The sequence below is a fragment of the Arachis stenosperma genome, chromosome 10 (assembly GCF_014773155.1).
Source record: "Arachis stenosperma cultivar V10309 chromosome 10, arast.V10309.gnm1.PFL2, whole genome shotgun sequence".
Classification (NCBI taxonomy): Eukaryota; Viridiplantae; Streptophyta; class Magnoliopsida; order Fabales; family Fabaceae; genus Arachis; species Arachis stenosperma.
In genome coordinates this window covers 39,340,017-39,364,272 of record NC_080386.1, presented here as the reverse complement: position 1 = coordinate 39,364,272, position 24,256 = coordinate 39,340,017, and the positions used below count along the sequence as shown (strand labels likewise).

Sequence of the window (24,256 nt, the reverse complement as noted above, 5' to 3'; positions counted from 1 at the left end):
CATAATTTTAGTGGTGGTTTTACTTTTAGATCTGTTATGTTGATTATATTTTGAAATTTTTCTTCTTTGGGATTCTCTTTTTCTTTATTTCTTTGAAATTTTATAGATACTAATATTTCTTCAAGCATATCTACTATAGAATTTAATTATGGGTTAAAAATATGATAAAGATGTGAGGAATCATTTCCATGATAACATTTCTTAGAAATTCCGTGTAAAAAATAAGTTTTTTCAGGTTTTTGAAGTCTTTCAATAAAACTTATAGTAAAATAAAGATTTTGAGAAAAATCATTTTGTATTGATTTTAAGAATTCGGTGTCATTACAGTTAACATTAGTTAAAATCATTAATTTTTGATCTATTAATTTTGATAACTTGATTATTTCTTCTCTTAAATCTTCTAATTTACTTTTTTCCATTAGGTGACGCTTTTCTTTATGAAGAGTTATGGTTTAAAGTGTGGCTTTAGAGTGTGGTGTAAACAAATCTTTAAATCTGTACCAATTTTGCTCTATATACTAAAATTCACCTTTTTTTATTTGTCATCATTTGATGTGGTAAAGTTTAAATAAGTTCATATATTTTAGAATTAATTAGGTCAATATTTGTCATCATTTGATGTGGTAAAGTTTAAATAAGTTCATATATTTTAGAATTGATTTATATAAAATATGTAAGAATATTTTTATATAAAGTAGTATTTAGCTATTTACTAATGCATTTTTAGAATAGACTAAATAAAAATTAGACATGCGTCTATTTAAATTAGGGATCATTACTCCCTAAATGGTCCCTATAAAAATTTTGCTGTTCGATTTTGTAAGGGAGCAAACTAAAAACTGGATTTAAAATTAAAAAAATTTTGCTAAATCAAAAATAAAAAAGACGTATTTTATAGAACCATAACCTGAAGACTTTAAATTCAAGAAATTTCTCTTGGGAAGAGTTGAATTAGGTGAAGAGTAAAGTTTTTTACAAAATTTATAAAAAGCACATGCATTGCACATGATAAATTTTGTTTGGTGAACTTTTTCTTTACTAAAAAATAAAAACAATTACCATTTTTTACCAAAATTTCACTTTTCACCGTAGCATTACCCTTAAATTCACCTGTGCATACAAATAAAACTCAAATGAAATTTAACCACAAACCATCAAGAAACTTTCTTGGCAAACTATTTTGTGCCCCTCTCTACCATATTAAGCTAAAATGCTAACAAAAATGAAAATGCATACCCACAATGGAAAAAAAGGGGACAAAAGAGTGCATACCAGCTCTATGAGATGAAGCTGAGGCTTTGTTCTAGTGACAAATCCTGTGCCTCTTAATGTGCTGCACCCGGGTTTGCAACTTGACTGAGGCCAAGTAGTTAAATGTTGCGTGTGCGAGTGTGTAGTGTGTGCTTGTGATGTTGTAAATGTCTAAGATTGGAGATTGTCTAATCCATCTAACCAAAAACAAAAAAGCTCCATGAGATGAATTATGAAGAATGAAATAAATTTTTAGATAAACCTAATGTTGAATATGTTGCAGAACAATCACTGGAGTGCGCTTACTAGTTACTATACACTCGAGAATACTAATGGTGTTCCAGGATTGGCATGTTGTAATCAACAAATGCTCTCTATACAAAAATAGGTACAAATAAAAAAGAACCTGATGACTTGGTAAATTTATCTTGATTCCAACTTTCTCCACAGATGAAATGCTCTCCTGATAATAGGATCAGCTGAAAACCCTTCAGCATATGCACTGATAGCAGTTAAAAGGCTGTTGAATTTACTACCATTGTCCTGTACACAATTTATTTTACACGGGTTAAAGCAAGAATTCATGGTACTAATATACTCGAGTTTATAGCAATGCATATGATTATGGTGTTCAATTATGAATTTGAAGGGCAACTAATAATTTAATGGTAAGTTTTCCCATTTTCAATTCCATAAAAAAGGGTTTGCAAAGTCGAGCAATCAAAATAAAACAGTTTTGATGATTTTGAAATGCATTAGAATCTGGAAAAAGTTATTGTTCCCATAAAAAACATAATAATTTGATTCCTTAAGAAAGACGCACACCATTATTAGGGCTTTAAAAGAGTTCACAATAGGACTGAAAGACATGCCATAAACTAATTAGAAAATATAAAGGTAAAATTTAAAACTCAAACCGACTCTGATGCCACAAACCTCTGGTTTCTTGAATAAGATATCTTTTGTAGCAAATGGCACCATGTAGAATGGAAGATCAGAACGCAACAATGCCTGTCACATAATATCAAGCTGTAATATATAAACTTGTAGAATACAGGACATGCAGATCTGGAAAAGGAAAAATAAAATATACAAGAAAAGTGTAGGAAGAAAAGAAAAGATCAGAGATCTAGATGCTTGCCAGTTCCTTGCTTAAGCGTGCCTGCTCAGCATTTTCAATCAACGTCTACAAGGGAAATGGCAAATGAAATGACAATATTAGATCCAGATGCCAATTATTATCATATATAGGAACAGAAAAGGTTGAAGGGGAGCCTTGGGGCAACGTTGAGTTGTCTCCGTGTGACCTCAAGGTCATGGGTTCAAGTCGTGGAAGCAACCACTGATGTAATTATCAGGTTAGGATGCGTAAATTACACCCTTTGGGTGCAACCCTTCCCCGAACCCTACGTTAATGCGGGATGTTTACACACCGGGCTGCCCTTTTATTATAGTAACAGACAAGGTTATAATTACATTCAGATGCCAATTGCATCAAGAAACCTTGTTTATCATGTTGAACCAGACACAAGTTCCAAAACCAATATAACCATCACTAGTGCAACTTTAATGTTACACATATAAGCATAATAATTGATCAGGAATACCTTTCTAATGCGATCCTCTTCTATTTGATCAACACATTCCAATAACGTCTCCAATGTGCCTGCACATATAAGCCAAGCAAAGCAAAGAAATATGACTTAAGAGTTAAGAAATACATTCATAAGCATAAGAAAGTACAATCCTATCTGGACTAGAGAGTTTTAGAACCTTACCAAATTTACTGATCAATTGCACAGCATAAACATCTCCAATCCCGCTAACTCCTGCTTTTACAAAGTACTATTTTGTGTCAAATACTTAACTCCAGAAGCTTATATGTTATACGTGAATACTTGGAAAGGACAGTAACCCATTCTTGTCTACTGTATATTCTGTAGCAATGATGATTCATTAAGTGGAGAAGGAATGAAAATTCCTGCCCAGAGCTTGATTCCACAATATAGAAATTACCCTAGAATATAAGAATGAGATTCCTTGTAGAATGGGATGATTCACTGCTACTTTTATTTCCTTATATATCTTAATTAGAATGAAAAATTCATATTAAATATATGCCAAGACATGGTGCAAAAAAACAGTGAACCAACATCGCTTTTATTATTATTTCCAGTCAGGTACAATCAAAATAAGAAGCAAAGTTGAAAAAAAATTGTCAACTTCATACTATCATTAGCAGAGTTAAGCACCACTTAGCAAGTTAATCATGTTTTAAGAACCATCCTGCTAAAACTTCAGCAAGTCTATCATCTGCAATAAGTACTTCCTCACTTTCTTTTTTATTTTTAAGTGATGTTATAGGATTATTGTCACATTGAACTTAAAGAGAAATAAAGAGAGAAGATAAAATATGTTTTACAAAAAAGATAATGCAGTAATGGTACCATTATTTATACTCATAATCTAGAGTATAGTGTAACTAGTACTAACACTGCTAACATTATAAGACTTCAAAATCAAAAGCATCATAATCTTATAAAAAAAATGCGACTAATAAGAACCTTAGCGTATCCTCAAAGTCAAAAAGACTCCCATGCTATCAGTAAACCCGTTTGATTTCCCTTTTCACACTTCAACAAATGATGTAAACATGGAGAAGGGAAAATAACCTGGAATGTTATCAGATCTGTCACCGGAAAGTGCAACCATATCTGCGAACTGTGATGGTTTAAGACCTCCATATCGTTTTTCAAAGTCCTCAACTCCAAATGAAACCATCCTAAATGGCGGAAATAATTAAAATTGAACATATGAGTAAGCTACTTTGTACTTTGTGAAAGTAAAAAACAATCAACAAATTAAAGGGCAAGGAATACTTGCTCTAAAAAGCAAAACATCTTTTTTGCTCTGATCCATTTATCAGAGATGACGCCCTCATATTGGTAGGTCATGCTTCCCATATTAATATAAATATAAAATAAAAATTCCTCTTTTACCTTTTTGAGATCTTTTCTTGATTTTTGTGGTTGTATTTACATTATCTACCATTCTTTCTTTTTTAAAGAAAATTATTAATTAAATTCTAAATCATCGTTGAAACTTTTTTCTTTAGTCCAGTTTATCATTCAAATAAGAAAACCGGATCCCTCATACTATTCTTTCTACTGCAATCCCAGTAAAAGGGGAAGCATATTAAGTTCTTAACTATTTCTGCAGTAAGTCAGTAACTTGTTGCAATATTCAAATTTGATTTAAGGGGAAGCATATTGCTGAATTATTATTCAACATCCAGCAACAATCCAATACCTGTAATACAGCTTTTTATTTACTTATTTATGAAAGTTCACACAACTGTCAAGAGGTGATTTTTAAAAACTAGTAAACAGCTACATTTTGCAACAGAGGATTGCAGGAGGTGGATTAAAATGGGTTTCTATCCTTTTCAATTTTGTTAGTTTGGTAAAGTAATTTTTACAGATAAGATGTTAAGAGGGACGGGAAAAAAGGTCAAACCCTTTCATGAATGATTTCTCATTCATTTGTTGTCAGAAATAAGGTATTATTGCATAGATCATTAGCAGATTAGCTACCACGTAACAGAGAAGAGAAAATCATCTTTGGTACTTACTGATCTCCTCGTGGAGCAATTCTAAGGAGGCGTAATGAAGGAGACAGAATCTGAAAAAAGTCTTTGTCTGGGGAGACAACTCGTACCTACCATTCATCAAGACCAGATAATCATCAGTGAATTAGTAGTATCAGCAAGGGTATTTTCCATAAGGAAAGCAATATGTCATGCATTTGTCTTCTCACACAACAATCAACATTCTGTATATAGCACAAAAAGAAATTAAAAAAGGCCCTAATTATGATAATGATTTTTTTTCCGATCCTGATAAGGAGAAGATTGCTAGCATGTCAGAATGATTGCAACTTTAGGTTTTGGTCTGTGCCTGTACATTATGTTAACATTCAGAAATCAGAATAATCTGCTGTTATATGTCTTAAGCATTGATTTTATTCAATAATAAATATACAGACTTAAAACCAAATGATTACACTTCCATTTTCTCAAGAGATTAACGTATTGTCATTTTTATTTTTATTTTCTTGTGATAGCAAAGAGATTAGTATGTTGTCAAATCTGAAGAAGTTGCATCAATGTGTGCGTGTGTGTGAAAGAGAGATAGAGTCATTCTCTATATTCCCCAACAATTAATAAGATCACCTTATACCCAGCATTAACATTCCTTAAGGCCAATGTTCCAATCACATCATCTGCCTCAACACCTGGAACCTGTTTTCAAAAAAAATTATATCATTTGTATTATATCCTTAAAATCCATGACCCAACTTATATCTGCAACATGTACTTGCCTCAATGACTTTGATGGACATTGCCTTGATGGAGGCTTTTAGGTACTGAAGTCCCTGAACAATGGTATCAGGAGTTGGAGGGCGATTGCTCTTGTAGGAAGGGTATAGATTGTGTCGGAAATTCTGACCTTCAAATAGTGCAGAAAAGATTATGATGAAATGCAATTAGAAACTTCAAAAAGATAAAAGCTTTATAGTAAGACATTTTCGAAGAAGGTAAAGTTTGAATAAAAATGTTATAATCAGGTACTCATTGTCATAAGAACACCACAAAAGAAAAATTTGCTTGCCCAGCCTAATTTGAAGTGAAGAACCAAAGTGGAAATCTGAACAGAATAAAAGATCAAGGCCATGCCATACCACACAATAGCATATACTATGAAAAATGGATAGATATTGTGGTCCTTACTTTTCAATGAAGCTCAAGAAAGAAATAGAAATATGAGGAAAACCAGCCTCAGCCTACCTCATTTATGCTGAACTAATTTAGCTTGAGAATACAACAGAAAAATATTGAATCCAACAAAGTCTGGAACCAAGTTTTCTTGAAATATCTACCAAAAGCTTGAGATCATTATCTTGTTTACCTCCAATTTTGTGATGAACAAAACCAGACAGATCACCTCCATAAAAACCACTAAATATACATTTAGTATCATACATATGGAGGGACCTAGAGGAGTGTTGTCTTTTTGGAGGAAGGGGGAAACAGATGAAAGAACACCATACTTGAAGTCAAGAATACAAATGTAAAGCTGAATTATTTTTTAAGAATAACTGGGAACTTTAGTAACTCTGTTCTTGTCCATGAATAACAACAAAAAGAGGGGTTCAAAGTCCTATATTGGTATTGCTATTGTATCCAATTTCATCATGCAAAAATACGGAAACCAAGAATCAAACATACCTTTTGCGTTAAAACAGTGTTTTGATGAATTAGTGGAATGACCAAAAGGAATTCCTGAAACGAAAAGTTTTTCTTTATTAGACTCTGAGAGGGACTTTACAAGCCAATGAAACAGAGAAATGCAAGTTAGCCTCTCGAAAGAAAGAAAAACTAAATGATGTATGTTTCAAAATATTTTGAAAGGGCCAGATGTCAACTTCTAGAAGAAATCTACACTAAATATGAAGATAATAATCCTCCTAAGATACTTTCTTTACTGATCATAATAACTTTTATCCAAACACAACATTGTTAACTATCACTGCAAGAACTTGGTGGAAAGTCATGCAATCAAACAGTACTTATTCAATGTTTCTAAATAGAAAAAGTTCCTTTTGGTTACTTTTTAGCCTAAAAGACAAATTGCGATTTACCCAAAGTAAAAAAAGCAGGAGCTGCGATATTTCAGAATTTATCATTCAAGTGAGCATACACCTCAATAGAAAATGTATAAAATAGTTCCCAGTGACTAAAGAAAACAAAGATACATTTTTGTCAGCTTGGAGAATATAAGACAAAAAGTCAAAGATACTAACAAATATACAGGAAGAACTTTATAACTCACCATCATGGTCAAACACCACCTGCACACAAAAGAAGCCATACTATATCAGCAGTAACAATAATACATAATAAACACCAAAAAAAGAATAAGAATGAAATAATGGGCCAGGGAAAGAGAAATGGTGATAAAAACTTTTAATGGAAATACATGCTTTTTCACACACATAAATACATGATTGACAAAACTTACCACAACATGGGAAGGGATAAACTCCAGAACATCAATAATCTGCAAAAAAGAAACCAATAATAATATTGATAAAAATAACACATATGAAACGAAATGAAACTTCTCTGTATACTCAATTACAGTCAAAATTATTGGATGCAAGTCATATTGTCAATGGAAGGTATGGAAGAAACTTGCAACTAAGCTTGAAGGATTTTCAAGAGCACAACATAATTTTTCTCACTTCTTGATCAAGAAAACACTAGTGTTTCTATGATGTAAACTAAATACTCATTAATTGTCTGAGGTGCATCAAGAGGAAATTGAAATAATGTGCAAACTGGTAAAATTGTAGCCGTCACAAAACCATGCATTTTCTACTAGTGATTTAGCATTTGCTGACACTAGAAGTGCCATAATTTAATTAGACAAATGGCTTTGCTAATCTTGTGCATAGTCCATCCCAAATGATAATGCTGTCACATAACAAAATGCTTCTATTCAAAGGATTTATAATTATTAATCCATGTGAGAATATAGGAATTAGTGAAACTAAGATCGGTCATCCTACAAAATCAAGTTTACAGTCCTTCAAAATTTGAATTCAGGAATAGGATAGGCTACAAGAAATTATCCTAAACCATAGTTTTAATAGTTTTATAATCAATTTGTGTCAAATAGACATTACTTTACTTTAATTGGCCACTAAATTTAGTATTTGCATAGAAGTCTTTCAATTCGAAAAGCTAAAATGAAAAAATAAAAAATAAAAAATCTACATATACATATACATATAACTTACAAGTGAGAGAGCCGTAAATATCGTTAAAACCCAATCTCCATTTCCATCGGCATGTGTTAGATGACCATGGTGCAATTTCGCTATCACACCACAAAAAGGAACAACAACATTCATTTACAATTTTCTTTTTTTTTTAAGAAAAAAAAGGGGGAAAAATCCACATAATACAATAAACACCACACAATCCAAGTTCTCTTCTCCCAAAATGAAAATAACAAAAAGTAAGCAAATAAATAAAAACATTGCATACCTAAAAGCTTGTAATAGGCCCTATGAATTATTGAGGTGCCATCAATGAGCATGACTCTGCCATTGGAAGCGGCAGAGTTAGCTGCAATATCCGCATTGCTGAGCTGCAAATATTCTGGAATCAAACTCGCGTTGCTGGACGCACTACAATAACCCTAACGAAACGAATCCGCAACAATCGTAAGCAAGCAAACAAGAGAATGAGACGATAAACCTTCGAAGCGATACTTCAGAAGCAAAATAAAAATAATAACATTGGCGCGTGCGGCCACCTTGTAGACGAGGGCGCGTGGTTGTCGAAGCGGTCTTGGCGGTTGAAGATTGCGAAGGGAAGTTGCGACGGTTGAGAAATTAGCCCGGAGTGAGAGCGGAATGGTTCTGCAATGGGAATGAAGGTGCAGAAGAAAACAGTGATACCTATAGCAGCAAGCCATTTGTATCTTGGAATAGCTACCGTTGAAGCTGAAATGGAAGTAGCATTGAAGCTGAAGCTGGTAGCAGCATTGATAAAGAGTGTTCGAAACGGAGCAAAGAAGTTTGCAAGTGTGTCTGTGTCTGAGACGAGCAAGAGAAAGAAGGAGCAGTAATCAAAATCCGGAACTCTTGTTAAGCTGTTCAATTGGGCTCCACATAATGGGCTCACTTTTTGAATTGCCGTAGGGAATGTTTGTATTTGGACCGAATTGTAATCTGAGCCAATACGACGGCCCGCCCATTAACCTAGGGTTAGGGAAACAAATTACCTGTATATTTTGTGGTTAGAGACTTGCACTAATGTGGCCGAGGCATGTGATGTAGTGGCAATGATGTTTGCCTCAAATGAAGCGACACCAGGATAAAGATTAGGCTGTTAGGGAATGAACCTATAATAGGTTCCGTCTAACTATATGTTTTTTTATATCATTTTCAGATCATTTTTATTATGTTTTGTTTAAGTTTTATTATATTTTCATAGGTTTTAGTGTAAAATTCACATTTTTTTATTCTACTTTGGGTTTGTATGTTTTATGATGATTTCAGGTATTTTCTGACTGAAATTGAATAGATTGAGCAGAAGTCTGATTCAAAGACAGAGAAAGGACTGTAGATGCTATCAGGATCTGACCTCTGTCCACTCGAAGGAGCTTTTCTGGAGCTACAGAGGTCCAAATGGCGCGTTCTCAACGGCTATGGAATCCTAACATCCAGGGCTTTTCAGAAATATATAATAGTCTATAATTTAATTTGGAAATGAAGGCCAAAAACTGGCATTCAACGCCAGCCACCAGCCCTATTCCTGGCGTCCAGCACCCACAAGGGAGCAGCTGGCGTCCAACGCCCAGGATGGAGTCCCTAGCCAGCATTCAACGCCCATAAGGGGTACTAGCTCGTGGTAGACACTCAAGCTCAGCCCAAACACTCACCAAGTGGGCCCAGAAGTAGATTTTCGCACTACAAGACTAGTTTATCTTATTTCTATAATCCTTAGTTACTAGACTAGTATAAATATAACAAAGATCACCATTGTTAAGGACTTTTGATCTTTGCCCATTCGAACCTTTCATTGTATTTGCTGCATAGTATGAGTCACTAACCTCTTAAGGTTAAGGTTAGGAGCTCTGCTGAGTTTCATGGATCAATAATATTACTGTTCTATTTCAATATGTTTGATTCTATCTCTTATGCAACCTCGTTCTTCATCTTATGAATTGAGAGTGACCCGTGATAATTACCCTTGTTCTACATGGGTTTCGTGCGATTCCTTACCCGGATAGAGTTGAATTAAAAAGCTAGAGATTACATTGCGAATTCCAATAAAGCATCTGAGCAACTTTGGATATGTGACATGAAATCCCGATTACTATGGGTGCGTGAGGTCTCTGTGGCATTAAGGCTAGAGTCAGAGAAGCAGCACTTTCTGATCCGGAAGATCTGCCTTGTATGCGGCACCTTGAGTAGGATCGTGAAGGAGAGTGGATTGCTTAGAGCTTCATCTTCTGCTATAGTGAGAAACCTAGAGGTGGCTTGATGAGAGGACATGAGTCATCTCAACGTGATGGATTGCTGCAATAAAGGAGGTTAACTTGATGAGAGGACATGAGTTAATCACTTGCGGCTGCCATTGAAGGAATCAGAACGTAATTGAAGAAAACAGTAAGAAAAGTTAATTCGGAAAGACAAAGCATCTCCGAAACCTCAACCGTTCTCATACCATTGAATTCTTATCTATCTAGTACTGTTCTATTTATCTGTTTTATATACTTTTCGTGACAAACTTTAATTTCTATCCACCTAACTAAGATCTGCAAGGTATCCACTGCTTACTCAAACCAACAATCTCCATGGGATCGACCCTCACTCACTTGAGGCATTACTTGGACGACCCGGTATACTTACCGGTCTATTTGTACGAATTCTGCGGAGCCAATTTCGTGCACCAAGCTTTTGGCGTCGTTGCCTGGGATTGTTCGGATTTGACAAACAACTGGATTATCTTGTTGCTTAGATTATGTACTTTTTACTTTTGTTTTCTTTTAAAAAAAATTTCAAAACCTTTTGTTTTCTTTATTGATCTTTATCTTTTATTTGAGTCTTTTGTTCTTGTTCTTGTTAAAGTTTTGAACTTTCTTGCTTTCTTTTCAAAAAAAAAAATTCAAAAATGGTGTCTTTTGTCTGAGTTTAGTGTCAATTCTTAAGTTTGGTGTCCTTTGTGTGTTCTTTGTTTCCTTTGAATTTTCGAAAATTGTTCTTAGTGTTCTTTCTTGGTATTCAAGTTGTTCTTGTTTCTTTCTTATTTTGATCTTAAAATTTTTAAGTTTGGTGTTTTTTGGTGTTTTTCTTTTCAATTTTTGAAAAACACGTGTCTTTTGATCTAAAAATTTTAAGTTTGGTGTTTTTTTGTTGTTTTTCTCTTTCTTCATTAATTCAAAAAAAATTAATAAAAATATCTTTTCTATCTTTATTCAAAATATTTTCAAAAATTTCAAAAAAATTTCAAATTTTAATTTCAAATTATTATCTTATCTTATCTAGTTTCAAATTTTAAATTTCAAAATCAAATCTTTTCAAAAAAATTAAATCATTTTCAAATCTTTATCTTATTTGTTTCAAATTCAAAATTCAAAATTCAATTTTTCAAAATCTTTTCTTATCTTAATTTAAATTGAAATTCCAAATCTTATCTTAATATTCAAATCTTTCTTAATTAGTTACTTGTTTTCTCTTTCTACCTTTTTCAAAATTTCCTAACTAATTATTCTATCTTCTATTTTCAAGAAGAGAGAGAAAGAGGTGAGAACTTTTCAAATCTTATCTTTGATTCTTTCATACTTTATCTTTCTCTTTTAATTTTAAAACTTACTTTCTTTTCTTTTAAATTTAAAACTTTTTCAATTTCAAATTATTCTCTCTTCTTTTTTGAAAATCATCCATTTAATTTTCAAATCTTTTTAATTAATTAGCTTTTAATCTCTTTCTTTTTTTTGAATTCAATTAATAAATAAAATAAAACAAAAATATTTTAATTTTAGTTTTTCTTTTTACTTCTTAACATCCAATCTCTCCTATCTTTCTTTACCATGAACCCAAATGGGAATGAACAGTTCAGAAGAATTTTGGGTCCTATATGGCCCCCACTCCTGACTTTTATGGGTGAAGTATTAGTATGCCTCCCATTGAAGTAAGTAATTTTGAGCTAAATCCTCAACTCATTATTCTGGTACAGCAAAACTGCCAGTACTCTGGACTTTCACAAGAAGAACCTACTAAGTTTCTGGCAAAATTTTTACAAATTGCTGACACAGTACACACTCAGGATGTCTACAGACTGCTACTATTTCCCTTTGCTATAAGAGATCAAGCAAAGAGGTGGTTAGATAATCAACCCAAATCTAGCTTGAAAACACGGAAGCAGCTAGTAGACAAGTTTCTGAATCAATACTTTCCCCCAAGGAAGTTGACCCAGTTAATCCTGGACATCCAAGACTTCAAGCAAGAGAATAATGAGTCTCTTCATGATGTCTAGGGGAGGTATAGAAGAATGCTGAGGAAATGCCCCACTGAAATATTTTCACAATGGGTGCAGTTAGACATCTTTTATTTTGGCCTCACAAACATGGCTAGGATGTCTCTAGACCACTTTGCTGGTGGGTCTATATCTATAAGGAAAACAATTGAAGAGGCTCACAAGCTTATTGAGACAGTTTCCATGAACCAACATCTGTACTCTGTTGATGACACTTCCCTAAAAGGAGGCGTTAAGGCAGTATCTACTGAATCAGTAGTTGTAATCAACAGATCATATGAAATTTCAACTTCTGACTCATCACCAACAATAGAACCAATATTTCTATTTCCAACATCAAGTATCTAATGAGCAAATCTCTTCATTTTCACCATCATATTGATCTGAAGAAGACATTAGAAGCCTCATGTTCGTATGCAACTTCAAAACCTTACAAAACGATCATAGATAGAATGAGTTAATAGCTAATGACAATATATTGTGTCTACTCTCTTTTGAAATCACCGGAAGTATCTGTCTAAAATCACCTCCTAGAACCGCAACCTTACCACCAAATGGTTAATGTGTCTTATGTTGATTGGTAACTGACATAAGATCCCTGAGCGTCCGATCAAGTGCTTCAAAGAACATTTAATTGAGCATTGGAACTTCATCCTAAATTATTAAGCTACTTTGGATGAGCAGCTCAGCCTTCAAACTGTCATGCTTGATGTTGCAAGTAGATTCACCAATAATTGTAATGGGTATTGAAAACCTAGAATGAGTTGTTCTGTCACCAGGTAGAAGTAAGGACGCAATTTCACTGGATGCAACATTTAAAACAATCTTTCTTCTAAACTGAATAGCAGAAGAAAGTCCATTCCAAATAAATGTCTTACCACACCCACCATACCCATAAACGAAGTAAAAACCACTAAAGTCTGTAATAACAGCATTGAGTATCTCATCGAATACTAACGTTTGCTCATGAATCATCTTTTGTTCCATATATAAGTTTGTATGAGTTAACTCATTTGTATCATATGCTAACTCTTCCTCTATTAACTTATTCTGAAAAAGGCGAACATCAGACATCTCAGATATGGCATTGATTGATAGTCTCGTAAAGATCTCGCATTGCTATTGAGTATCTTCTCAATCTCAATAAGACAGAGATTTTTCAATTTGTCGTCAGTCATGTTTAGTCATAGCAAAATCACATGATGGTTTTATGAAATATTTAATAAGTAATTTCAAAATAAAACTATTAATATTATTAATAAAAATAAAAGTAATAAGAGAATACAATATTGATATAAAAAAATAGTAAAATACCTTAATTTTTCAATACTTTTCTCCTCTCATATAGTATATCGTCAGCTAATAATGTTCAAGTTACATTTCAAACACGCTCTAGTTTGCTAATGCTATTAGATATCAATAGTATCGCAAATAGTTTTCTCAATTGATGACCAGATACAAGTTCAGCTACCTCATTAATAGATGTAACGAATTTCCTATCATCACACAGTAGTCCATGGAATAGAAAGTATCTTGGAAGTTAGAATATGTAATCCTATTAACTTTTCTAATAGACTTATATGTTGTGCAACCTCTCTGAACAGCTAACAAAATTTTCATATAGTAGATATTACATGTATCCGATAAAACATAGTTTAACCTCCCAATAGAATACCTTCTTTTGCGTGGATACCATTCCCTTGCTTCTCTATCATACACAATTTGATTTGGAAACTCAGCATAGTTTGACCTGCTTCAAATTCTTTGTTGGCTTCTATCCATGCTAAGAACATCGTACATTTTTCTTCCTATTCTTCCACGATTTTCTCAAGATCGTCATCATCTTTAAAGATGATATTTTGCTCTCCAGGCAAATGAAAGGTTAATTTCATAATTGAAGGCTACCTCTGATAAATATCATAAGCCAAAATTCTCCTCATAGACTCACATGCAGACAAATACCTACAATTATAAAATTGTTTAATCCCATTAATAACCTGAGCATCCTCTCCACTAGAAGCTTCCTTTAAAACTCCAACTACTACCCTGTTTAGACCTTTATTCACATACTTGAACAAATATTTGATAGCATTTGACTTGTTACAGTACTCTACATTGACATGCACTTGATAAGACATCAGCAGATATGCATTGTATGGAACTACATTCATATTATCCATATGGACTCCTTTATTCTCAGTAACTACTCATGTGTCTCGTCTTCTATATGATGGATATCCACTATCATCGATAACTCTGGTGCTACTAAATGTTTTAGGATAACATTTGATGCAGTACCCATCTTTCATGCAAGGAGATTTTGAGAAAGCTCTACCACATGGTCCATGAATCATATATGCAGATAGAGGTCTTCGCGGTGCGGTTTGGTTCGATTTTTGAGAGAAAAATCATCCGATCCAATCGTTTAATTAAATTACGGTTCGGTTTGGTTCGATTTTTTTATCGAGGCCATCCGGACCAAACCAAACCAATTAAAATCGGTTTGGTTTGATTCGGTTTGTTCGGTTTTTCAATCAATTCAGAAAAAAATACTACCATACTATTTCACAAAGTTATAACATTGAAATCGACAAACATAAATACACAATAGCTAACAAAATCTTGATCAAATAAAATTTAACGACAAAAGAAATTCAAATACGACAATTAAAGAAGTATAAAAGTTCAATAATCAACACAACTAAAAATAAATATAAATTTTTATCAAAAGATAGCCAAGTTATGGTGTCTTCTCCAACAAAACAGCTAAACTTCTTTACACAAACCAACCTGAAATAAAAAAGCAGTTACATAATAAGAACAATAATAATAACAAAAGTGTTTCCATCTTTGATTGCTCACAACACAACTTGCTAACCCTGACTGTGTTACTTGTCAACAAAAGTGTTTGTTTCCCAGCAGTCTGAGTTTTTTGGTTAATAAAAATGTTGCCTCTTCATCCTTTTCTACCTGTTTGTGACCATTTCTTGCATGTATAATGTCTACCCAAGTTATCCTCTTATTCTTATAAGGACACATATATCATATATATAATTTTATCAAGATATTAACAATCCATCCCAATCTTATCAAGATATTCATATTCAAAGAAAATCACAGCAATTCATTTAGAGATGAAAAACGGCACTAAAAAGCACTTAATCAACTCCAGATATCCATACTCTAACATAAGCGCATGTGATGCCTTAGCTCAACTCTAAAGTTTCACATGACAGTAACTGTTAGCCTTGCGGCCTTGACTAACAAACATTAGTCAACATAGCATGATATGATATCATATACCTCATACCAAATTACTAAATACTAATAATGCTTCCAATACAGGGTGCAGATTCTTTCCTAGTACATCATAACCAAAGCTACAAGTGTTATAACAAATAGGACAAAGCTACAAGTGTTTTACTATAATTTTTATCTATCAATTCAATTTCTTTAGTCTAATCATTCAAGAGCAGAAACACAACAACAAATAAACTAAAAACAGAACTACAAATAAATTAAACAATGATTAGTGAACCAACAATCAAAAAAAATTTCCCTAAATAATGAAAAACAAATAAAACAATGAACACTGAACTAGTAATAAAACAACAACCAGCAACAATGAAATCATTGAATCAATAACAAGTAAACCAATAAAACAAATTACTTAATTCATGTATTATTGTTGCAATATCTTAGAAACTAGAACAGGATGGATGGATGTTTTGTTGTGCTCAATAGCTGTCTAATCTATATCAACTACTTATTTGTTCTTATAATTATGCATTATGAGTTTGGATCAAAGAACACCTAAATCATAGTATTATTATGTTGTTGAAAAATATTTAAATAATTACATATCTGGCTCGGAGGCTCGAGCTCTATGTCTCGGTGGTGCTGTGCTGGGTGGCTCGGTGTTGCGGGTGGCCAAAGACGGTGCTGGGGGTGGCGCCGGTGTGTGTCGACGACCGCGACTCCGCGAGGGTGGTGCTGGCTGGGGTTCAATGGTGCTGTCCGCGAGGAGGAAAGGTTCGGCGGCGCCACCAGGTGGTGGGAGGAAGGGCTTCGAGCTCGAGACCAAGAGTGCAAAAGTGCGAGACTGAGAGAATAGACTTAGGTTTGCATTTAGGGAAATTGGGGGATCTGGGGGTGGGGGGGGATTAGGTCACGAAAAGTCACGTTGTGTTGGGGGGTGGGTGTTTGGTTTTTTAGGGTTTTTAATATACCGGTTCGGTTCGGTTCGGTTGGAATTTTCATGGTTAAAATTGAAAAATGAACTGAACCGCAATAAAAACAACAACACATATTTTTTTCGGTTTTTTTGGTTATTGATTTGTTCGGTTTTTGGTTTTTTGGTTCAGTTGGTCGGTTTAGATCAATACGGATTGGTTTTGAACACCCCTATATGCAGACACAACTCTAAACAATTTTGGATGTCGAACAGGATCTGGTAACTCTAAAGATATTAATTGGTCAATTTGAGTTGTCGTTGTTATCTTGTGGTCTCCACTCAACCATAAAAGAATGTAAGCATGTGGTAGACCTCTTTTTTGGAATTTCACTGTATACATCCCTTATAACAAAAAGACAAAAAAATATGTTATCAATAAACTATCAATTTTATATATATGCTTTGATAAATTATGGATGATAATAAAAAATCAACAATATGTTAAATAAAAAAATATTTTACAATTTATTTTATAACAATCTAAAGGAACATTTCTCTGAAAATAAGGTTGGATGATGAGCAATACCTGCATCTAGCACTCCAAATGAAATTTTTTGCTTAAGATCTGAGATTATCATGTCAAGCTTAATTTTAAACACTCTATATGATATATCCGGCTGGCCTTCAACTTTTAAGTTCTTTGGATTGTTAACTCTGCTAATCTCTTGCCAACTCGAGTTACATGTCATTATGATGAAGAGGTATGGATATCCATATTTCTTACAAATTGCCAAAACATCTTGACAATTATTAAACATGTATCTCATACCACCAATGAAGGACACGGGTAGGATGACACATTTACCTGCTTTGGAAGCACGAGTCTCATCCCTAACAATTGCATCTTGAATCCCTTTATATATATCGCTCCTCACCTTGTTTTGGTTGTTTCGATAGTAGGTCAGCCTTTGTGCTTCAATCATAGAAAAATAATCAACTAAGAACTGCTAAAATAGTCTTCTACCATTACATACTTGACCCTTCTCTCTTGTTTACTATAGAGATGATATGAACTACTCCCTTAAACTCACATGACATCTCTTTCTATTTTCATCAGCCCTATGAGATTCTCGCAAAAGAATGTCTTCTTGGTAGCCATATTCACCTTAAGAAAACATCAATAGGATACTGAAGAGGACTAAATACTGTTTGTGTCTCATGAATCCTTTGTAAATGTTTGGACTTTAATTGAACTATAATATCACGCTCCGCATCTTCAGAATCAAAATCTCTTACTATTAGAACTGCGATCTCATTAGAAGATGGTAAATTATAGACTCTCGCATCCTTTTATATTTTCTAGTACAACTGCAGCCTTATATTTGTGATATCTCCTTGATTTAGATAGTTTTTTACTGTCCTAAATGTGTGAGTAAGAGTATTATGTTGATCGATCATACCCTTGAGATCTAGAACCAAGAACTGGTCAATGTTATTGTTGGTTGTTCTTGAACTATATAAAACATTAATTGAAAAATATTAGTATTCATAATTAACCAAAATCAAAGTACGAACTGCTTTAATATAGATATAATAAGTTTGAAATGCATGATACAAACCTGAAAATCTCTATCCTATTTGAGACCTCATTTTCTATATCATAAATATATAACTACGCAAATTTTGGTCTTTATCCCTCAATTGGCACCAAGCTTCCAATTCTGTGGTAGACAAATACCTATAATTATAAAATTGTTTGATCTCATCAATAACCTGAGCATCCTCTTCATTGAAAGTGTTCTTTGAAACTCCAACTGCTATTCTATCTAGACCTTTATTCACATACTTGAACAAACATTTGATAGAGAGTTGTTGCAGTACTCTATATTAACATGCACTTGATAAGACATATTATTGTTACATGCAAACTATTTGAATAACTGTTAATTATTATCGTCATTACGTAAAAACTAATCTGCACTTAGTTATAAATTACAATAATTACGTGATTTTTTTAATTATACAAATTTAGGATTTATCCCGAAATATATTTTTTCTTGCAATAATTTATTTTATCAATTTCAACAAAATTTATTATTGTTTACCTTGCTCAAATTTTTTCTTTTTGCTTTCTCTATAAAAAAGATACTTAATAAGTTATTCTAATTTATTTTATTAATTTTCATTGCCCTTCTATACTTGCTCCTGAGAAAACAAAAATCAACTCAAACTCCATCGTGTATTATTTAGGTCATCAACTCCTCTCCTGTTCCCCAAACACTCCGTTCAAGTTTAGTTTAGGAATAAATTTGAATTAAAATAAATTTAAATTATTTTTTTTGAGAATTTTAATTTATGAACAAATAACTTAAAATTAAAAAACAACAATTTAAGCAAATAATAATAATTTACGATTTAAAAGAGTAATATGCAAATAATTTAAAATTTAAAAAATAACAATCTAAATAAAACAACATAAGCAAATAACTTATATCTAAAAAGTAACAACCTAAGCAAATAATAATTTATAATTTATAGATAAAATTTTAAAAATTTTTAGTGATGACACCTAAGGAAATAACTTAAAATTTAAAGTTAACAACCTAAACATATAATGATTTATAATTTATAAATAAATTTTAAAAATTTCTTGCGACGACACCTGAACAAATAAATTCATAAACTCAACACCTAGCTATGAGCGCCATGTTAGCATAAGAGCTCCCAATTTATATTACTATAAATAAATTAAAATTTTAAAAATACCATCTAAATAAAATAACTTAAAATTTAAAAAATAACAATTTAAACAAAACAATCTAAGCAAATAACTTAAATTTAAAAAGTAACAATTTAAGCAAATAATAATTTAAAAATAAAATTTTAAAATTTTCTAGTGACAACGTGTAAGCAAATAATTAGTTCAACAATATTAAAAACTAAATACCTAACAACCTAAAAAGTGTATTTAAAAATTTAAAAAGTAACAACCTTAACAAATAATAAGTCATAATTTATAAATAAAATTTTAAAAATTTCTAATGACGTCACCTAAGCAAATACACTCCTAATCTTAATGTATGAGCGCCATGTCAGCAAAAAATCTCCCTATTTGTATTACTATAAAGATATAAAGATAAAGATGAGCGCTACGTCAGTAAAAAATCTCCCTATTTATATTATTATTATAAAGATAAATTGACTTTGATTTGAATTTAATTTAAATTTAGGGTTTGATTTCAACTTAGGATGAAGCAAATAAATTTAAAACGTAAGGCCAAAGGATTTATTCTTATTCATTCACACACATAAACTTTCAATTACCAAATCAAAGATCAAAACATAACATAAGATCTCCTACTTCAGCAAACAAAAACACTCAGAAGGAATAATACTTTATTTGCCTAATTTTAAATTAAACAAATCTTCTATAATCACAAAATTTAATAATACTTTATCAAAAGTTTAGAAACCAATGAAATTAGATTCTTAATTCGACAATGAGCAAAAACAAACAACCATTGATAAAAAATTAGGAAGTTAAAAATCCTAAATTTCAGAAAAAATTGAAAAAAAGAAAGAAAGACCTAATGTGCAGTGCTGGCGAATGAGGACCATGACGTGGTGGATTGACTTGGCCATGCCAAACTTTAAGAGGAGAGTCTGGAGGCAGTGCTTGAGGAGGTTCTCGACAGTTATCGAGAGCGAGGATGTAATTGCGGAGTGACAGAGACTAAATCACAGAAGCTCGCTAAAAGCAGCAACAATGTTGCTTGCGGCAGCAAGGTGATAAACAAAGCAACAAGAAGATGGTAGGTGATGGCTAACCTTCAGATCGAAACCAGAACAAGATCGTAGAAGCTCATTGAAGGCAACGGCATGATGTTGATAGGTGTCGCGAGGAGATGAGCAGTGGCAGGGAATGAACGACGGAGATGAATTAAGGGACAACAACAAATATTCAGATTGAAGACAGATCAAGAACCAGATCGTAGAAGCTCGATGAAGGCAGCAACAATAGCGTTTCTTGCAGTGGCAAGGAGATGAGCAGTGATGAGGGACTGAATGATAGCAACGAAATAATTGGCAGCGATGCGAGGTGAAGGACAATGGTGTGAGATGAACGGTGGAAAAAAGATTAGGGTTTATCATTTACATTGCCCACAAATTTCTCATATATACAGCAACACTAATCATCCGAATTAAAAGAGAAACAAAAAATGATAGAGGCGGTTTTAAACCGCCATAATCAACTAAAACCGCCACAAAAATATGAAAATTTTAGCAAAGACTAGAAACAAAATTGGCAAAAAAAGGCAGTTTTGTGTAACCGCTATAAAATTATTGCCATTTTAATCCATTTTTTGGTAGTGTGGTATTTAATAATAAGTATTAGATTCCTAGTGAATAGCCTGCGCTCGACGAGAGTCGTGTACTTAATCTATTTTATTGTATTTATGTATAATTTGTTTACAAAAAGATTAATATATATTTATTGAATTAATTAATTTATTTGATATATAAAAAGATTAACTTGATTAATCTCTTTTGTTATATTGATGTTTGATCCAATTAATAATTCAAATAATAACATTTGAAATAGACTTATACTAAATTAAAAAAAGATAAATTAATTATTATGTAAAGGTGAAATTAACTATTCGAAATATTTTTTTAGTATGTTTTTCATGCATGCTATTTCATAAATTTATTTTATTTTTTGTTTTCTTAATCTATATATGTATATGCAAAGGAGATTATATATGAATAATAAAATTTTTCGCAAGTTGTACGGATTAAGTAGTTAATATTCTTTTACTATATTAATGTTTAATTTAATTACAACAAATAAGTATATGAAATTTAGAGTACTTACTATAATTTATATATCTTTTAATTATTTTTTCTTCAAATGATAACTTTTGGAGCATATATATGTTTGTGATGCTAGTATGGTCAAATTGAAGCCAGTAAATGGGTGTCAATGAGTGGTCAAATTGTCGATGCTAGCATGGTCAAATTGAAGCAAGGTAAACGATGTTAAGAAGAGCAACTTAGTTACAAGAGTTTATTAGTAGTGGGTGTTAGCTGTTAGTACTGATGCTTTTCTATAAATATATATAGTGCTAGTCCCCTGTTTCAATTACATTCTTCTTTTCATTCTTATTAGATCACAATGTTTGCATCGATCATTTAAAATAAGTCTGGTAGTCTCTCAAAAATATATTTATTCATGTTGGAATTATCTCCCTGCTATTTATGTGCATGTAATACAAAATAAGATGATAAAGACATTAACTGTAGAGATTGAGTGTGGGTAAGTAATTCCATGCATGTTGATAGGATTGGCTACATGAGAATGTCGAAACTAGTTCCTTAAAATATATTATTTACTTGATGTCGCTTCTTTGTGTTGGTGGCTTGGTGCAGGTATGAATGCCGGCTCTCAAAACTGTATGCTCAAATCCAGGATCATAGATTCTTTTGATATTAAACTCTTATTGGGAGAGTATTTTTTTTCATTTGTTACCTATCCAATCATATATGCGCTAGTTCTAATTGTTCTTGATTGTATGGTATTTGCAATGTACAGGGAAAACATCGACAAACCCGTAAATACTATGCTACCTACAATGCTCTTTTGGAAATTAAAGAATTGATGCTAAAGGAAACATCCTTATTGAATTCAATCATTTCACAGGTACTTGTTGGAGAATTTAGAGCATGGCGTACATTTCTTTTTCTTAATATTTGCTTTGATGAATCTTGTGTGATTTTCTCTCTTAAACAAGTTAAATTCACAAATTTTGTACCTTGTCTACTATTTTTCTGCATGTATATATGCTCTGCTGTCACATGTTATGGCCTTGTTTTTTATTTTTGTTGTTCTTCGTGTTTTACTCTTATTGATATTTCATTTCGTCTTGTTAGAACTTTTGCATTTTGTCTTATTGCACTATCCTTAGTGTTTCTTTTAGCTCAAATATCATCTATGGTAAAACTAGAACTTAAGGTGCATTAATAATTGTAGTAATTTGATATGAAGAATAAGTGATCTGCATCTTTTCTTCTGTTTTGTACTATGACCATTGGATTCTTTATGCAACTGTATGAAATCAACAATAACAACAATATAACTAACCTTGTCCCATTAATTAGGGTTAGTTACATGGGTCAAGCAATACCATAGTGTTCTATCACAAAAATTATAGTGTTCTATCTGTTTTTGCTGCTTGTTTTATATTTGACACCAAATGTGGATAACTTCAAATCCAACCCTTAATTTGTTCTATTTTCTGTTAACCCAAAGTCACTGAAAAACCTTAGGCCTTCCTTGAAATGAGATTCAATGGAGAGTTGGCAAGTTTAATTAGGTGGTGTTCACATTTAGAAATAAATCTTCTAAAGAGGAGCATTCATAAATATGCAATTTACAGTTTGTATGTGATCTTGCGATTGTGTTTATGCTGTTTCTGGCCTTTGCAATAGGTTAACAGACACATGATGAGCGCGATAGAAACCCTCCTCCGCGATAGAATAGACTTCTGAAGTGTCTAATGACAAAAATGATGAAAATATAGAGACTGTGAATGATGATGATGGGACAGAAGTTTCAAAGCATTGTGATTCATGTGAGAATGTCCTAGAGGAGATCAAGGACAATGATTTGAATCAGCCACACAAGCGCAGAAAGGGTGCTGGTAATTCAGCTATTGTGAACAATGAGGAGCAAATCGATGTGGCAATAGATTAGATTGGAGTCTACCATGGAGTGAAGAATCATGTAACTCAGATTAGATTGGAGAGTTTATACTTTAAAGATAGCATGAGGAAATAGTTTTAAAATTTAGGCTGAAAGTCCTGCCCTTCTCTGTTGTAGTTTAAAAGAAATTTTGGGGTATCTTTTTATTGAGACACTGAGATATTGGATAATGGTGTTGAAAAATAACATCCAATTTTATAGGTATTATATAATGAATATTATGTTTATCTATGTGATTTTTGGTTTTTTTTTTTTCAATTTACAGTGTTTGATGAAGTAAATTTAGAAAACAAATCTAAAGTATTTATTTTGCAATAGAAAAATTTTAAAAAAATTCTATTTTACCTTACAGATGGATTTACAGACGGATTTTCTGTCTGTATTCAGAGTGTGAGATGATTTTCCAAAGTTCAGATTACAGACGGAAAATCTATCGGAAAATCTGTCTGTAATTACAGACGGAAAATCCGTCGAAAAATCCGTCTGTAATTACAGACAGAAAATCCGTCGAAAAATTCGTCTGTAATTATAGAAGGAAAATCCGCCGAAAAATCCATCTGTAATTACAGACGAAAAATCCGTCGATAACTGGTCAAAATCCGTCGGTAATTTTCCGACGGAAAAAAATCCGTCGGTAAATAATTTTCGACGAGGCTTTTACATAGGGACAAAATCCGTCGGTAATTTCGTCGGTAACCAAAAATCCGTCTGTAATAAAGACTAAATCTGTCTATAAATCTGTCTGTATTAATCCATTTTCTAGTTGTGTATTTTAACTAATTAAAAAAATAAATAAGTAATATATTTGCTGATATATAAAAGTAAAATTAGTTATTAAAATTGTTGCTATGTACATTTATAAACTATACTTATTTAATATTTAAATTATCTTTTTAATTTGTATAATTATCCCAAGTTAATATTATATATATATATATATATATATATATATATA

General features: G+C 32.4%; 2 protein-coding genes across 9 annotated transcripts in view; both read right to left on the bottom strand.

Moving 5' to 3' along the window:
- The window catches only part of LOC130955751 (uncharacterized), a 29,961-nt gene extending 21,046 nt beyond the window's left edge, over window positions 1-8,915 (bottom strand). For 4 of the 8 annotated variants that reach the window (XR_009076886.1, XR_009076889.1, XR_009076887.1 and 1 more), the window contains exons 1-16: window positions 8,634-8,915; window positions 8,363-8,516; window positions 8,113-8,192; window positions 7,332-7,370; window positions 7,143-7,161; window positions 6,539-6,592; window positions 5,632-5,759; window positions 5,483-5,551; window positions 4,883-4,968; window positions 3,924-4,033; window positions 3,030-3,080; window positions 2,859-2,917; window positions 2,393-2,437; window positions 2,188-2,262; window positions 1,658-1,794; window positions 1,273-1,448 (exon numbers count right to left, since the gene is read on the bottom strand). Coding sequence is in view for 3 of the 8 variants with exons in the window: in XM_057882708.1 (XP_057738691.1) it covers window positions 1,675-1,794; window positions 2,188-2,262; window positions 2,393-2,437; window positions 2,859-2,917; window positions 3,030-3,080; window positions 3,924-4,033; window positions 4,883-4,968; window positions 5,483-5,551; window positions 5,632-5,759; window positions 6,539-6,592; window positions 7,143-7,161; window positions 7,332-7,370; window positions 8,113-8,192; window positions 8,363-8,516; window positions 8,634-8,795 (1,251 nt within the window). In the remaining 5 variants the exon portion in view is untranslated. Of the gene's footprint in view, window positions 1-1,043; window positions 1,449-1,472; window positions 1,795-2,187; window positions 2,263-2,392; window positions 2,438-2,858; window positions 2,918-3,029; window positions 3,081-3,923; window positions 4,034-4,882; window positions 4,969-5,482; window positions 5,552-5,631; window positions 5,760-6,538; window positions 6,593-7,142; window positions 7,162-7,331; window positions 7,371-8,112; window positions 8,193-8,362; window positions 8,517-8,633 lie in introns of those variants that run through there. The other 4 variants (XR_009076888.1, XM_057882708.1, XM_057882707.1 and 1 more) reach the window with 4 other exon arrangements.
- Window positions 8,916-13,018: 4,103 nt separating this feature from the next.
- On the bottom strand, window positions 13,019-13,438 carry LOC130956997 (uncharacterized). Its single transcript, XM_057883909.1, has one exon. The coding sequence runs from the start codon at window positions 13,436-13,438 to the stop codon at window positions 13,019-13,021; it is 420 nt and encodes a 139-aa protein (XP_057739892.1).
- Between the last annotated feature and the right edge of the window lie 10,818 nt (window positions 13,439-24,256).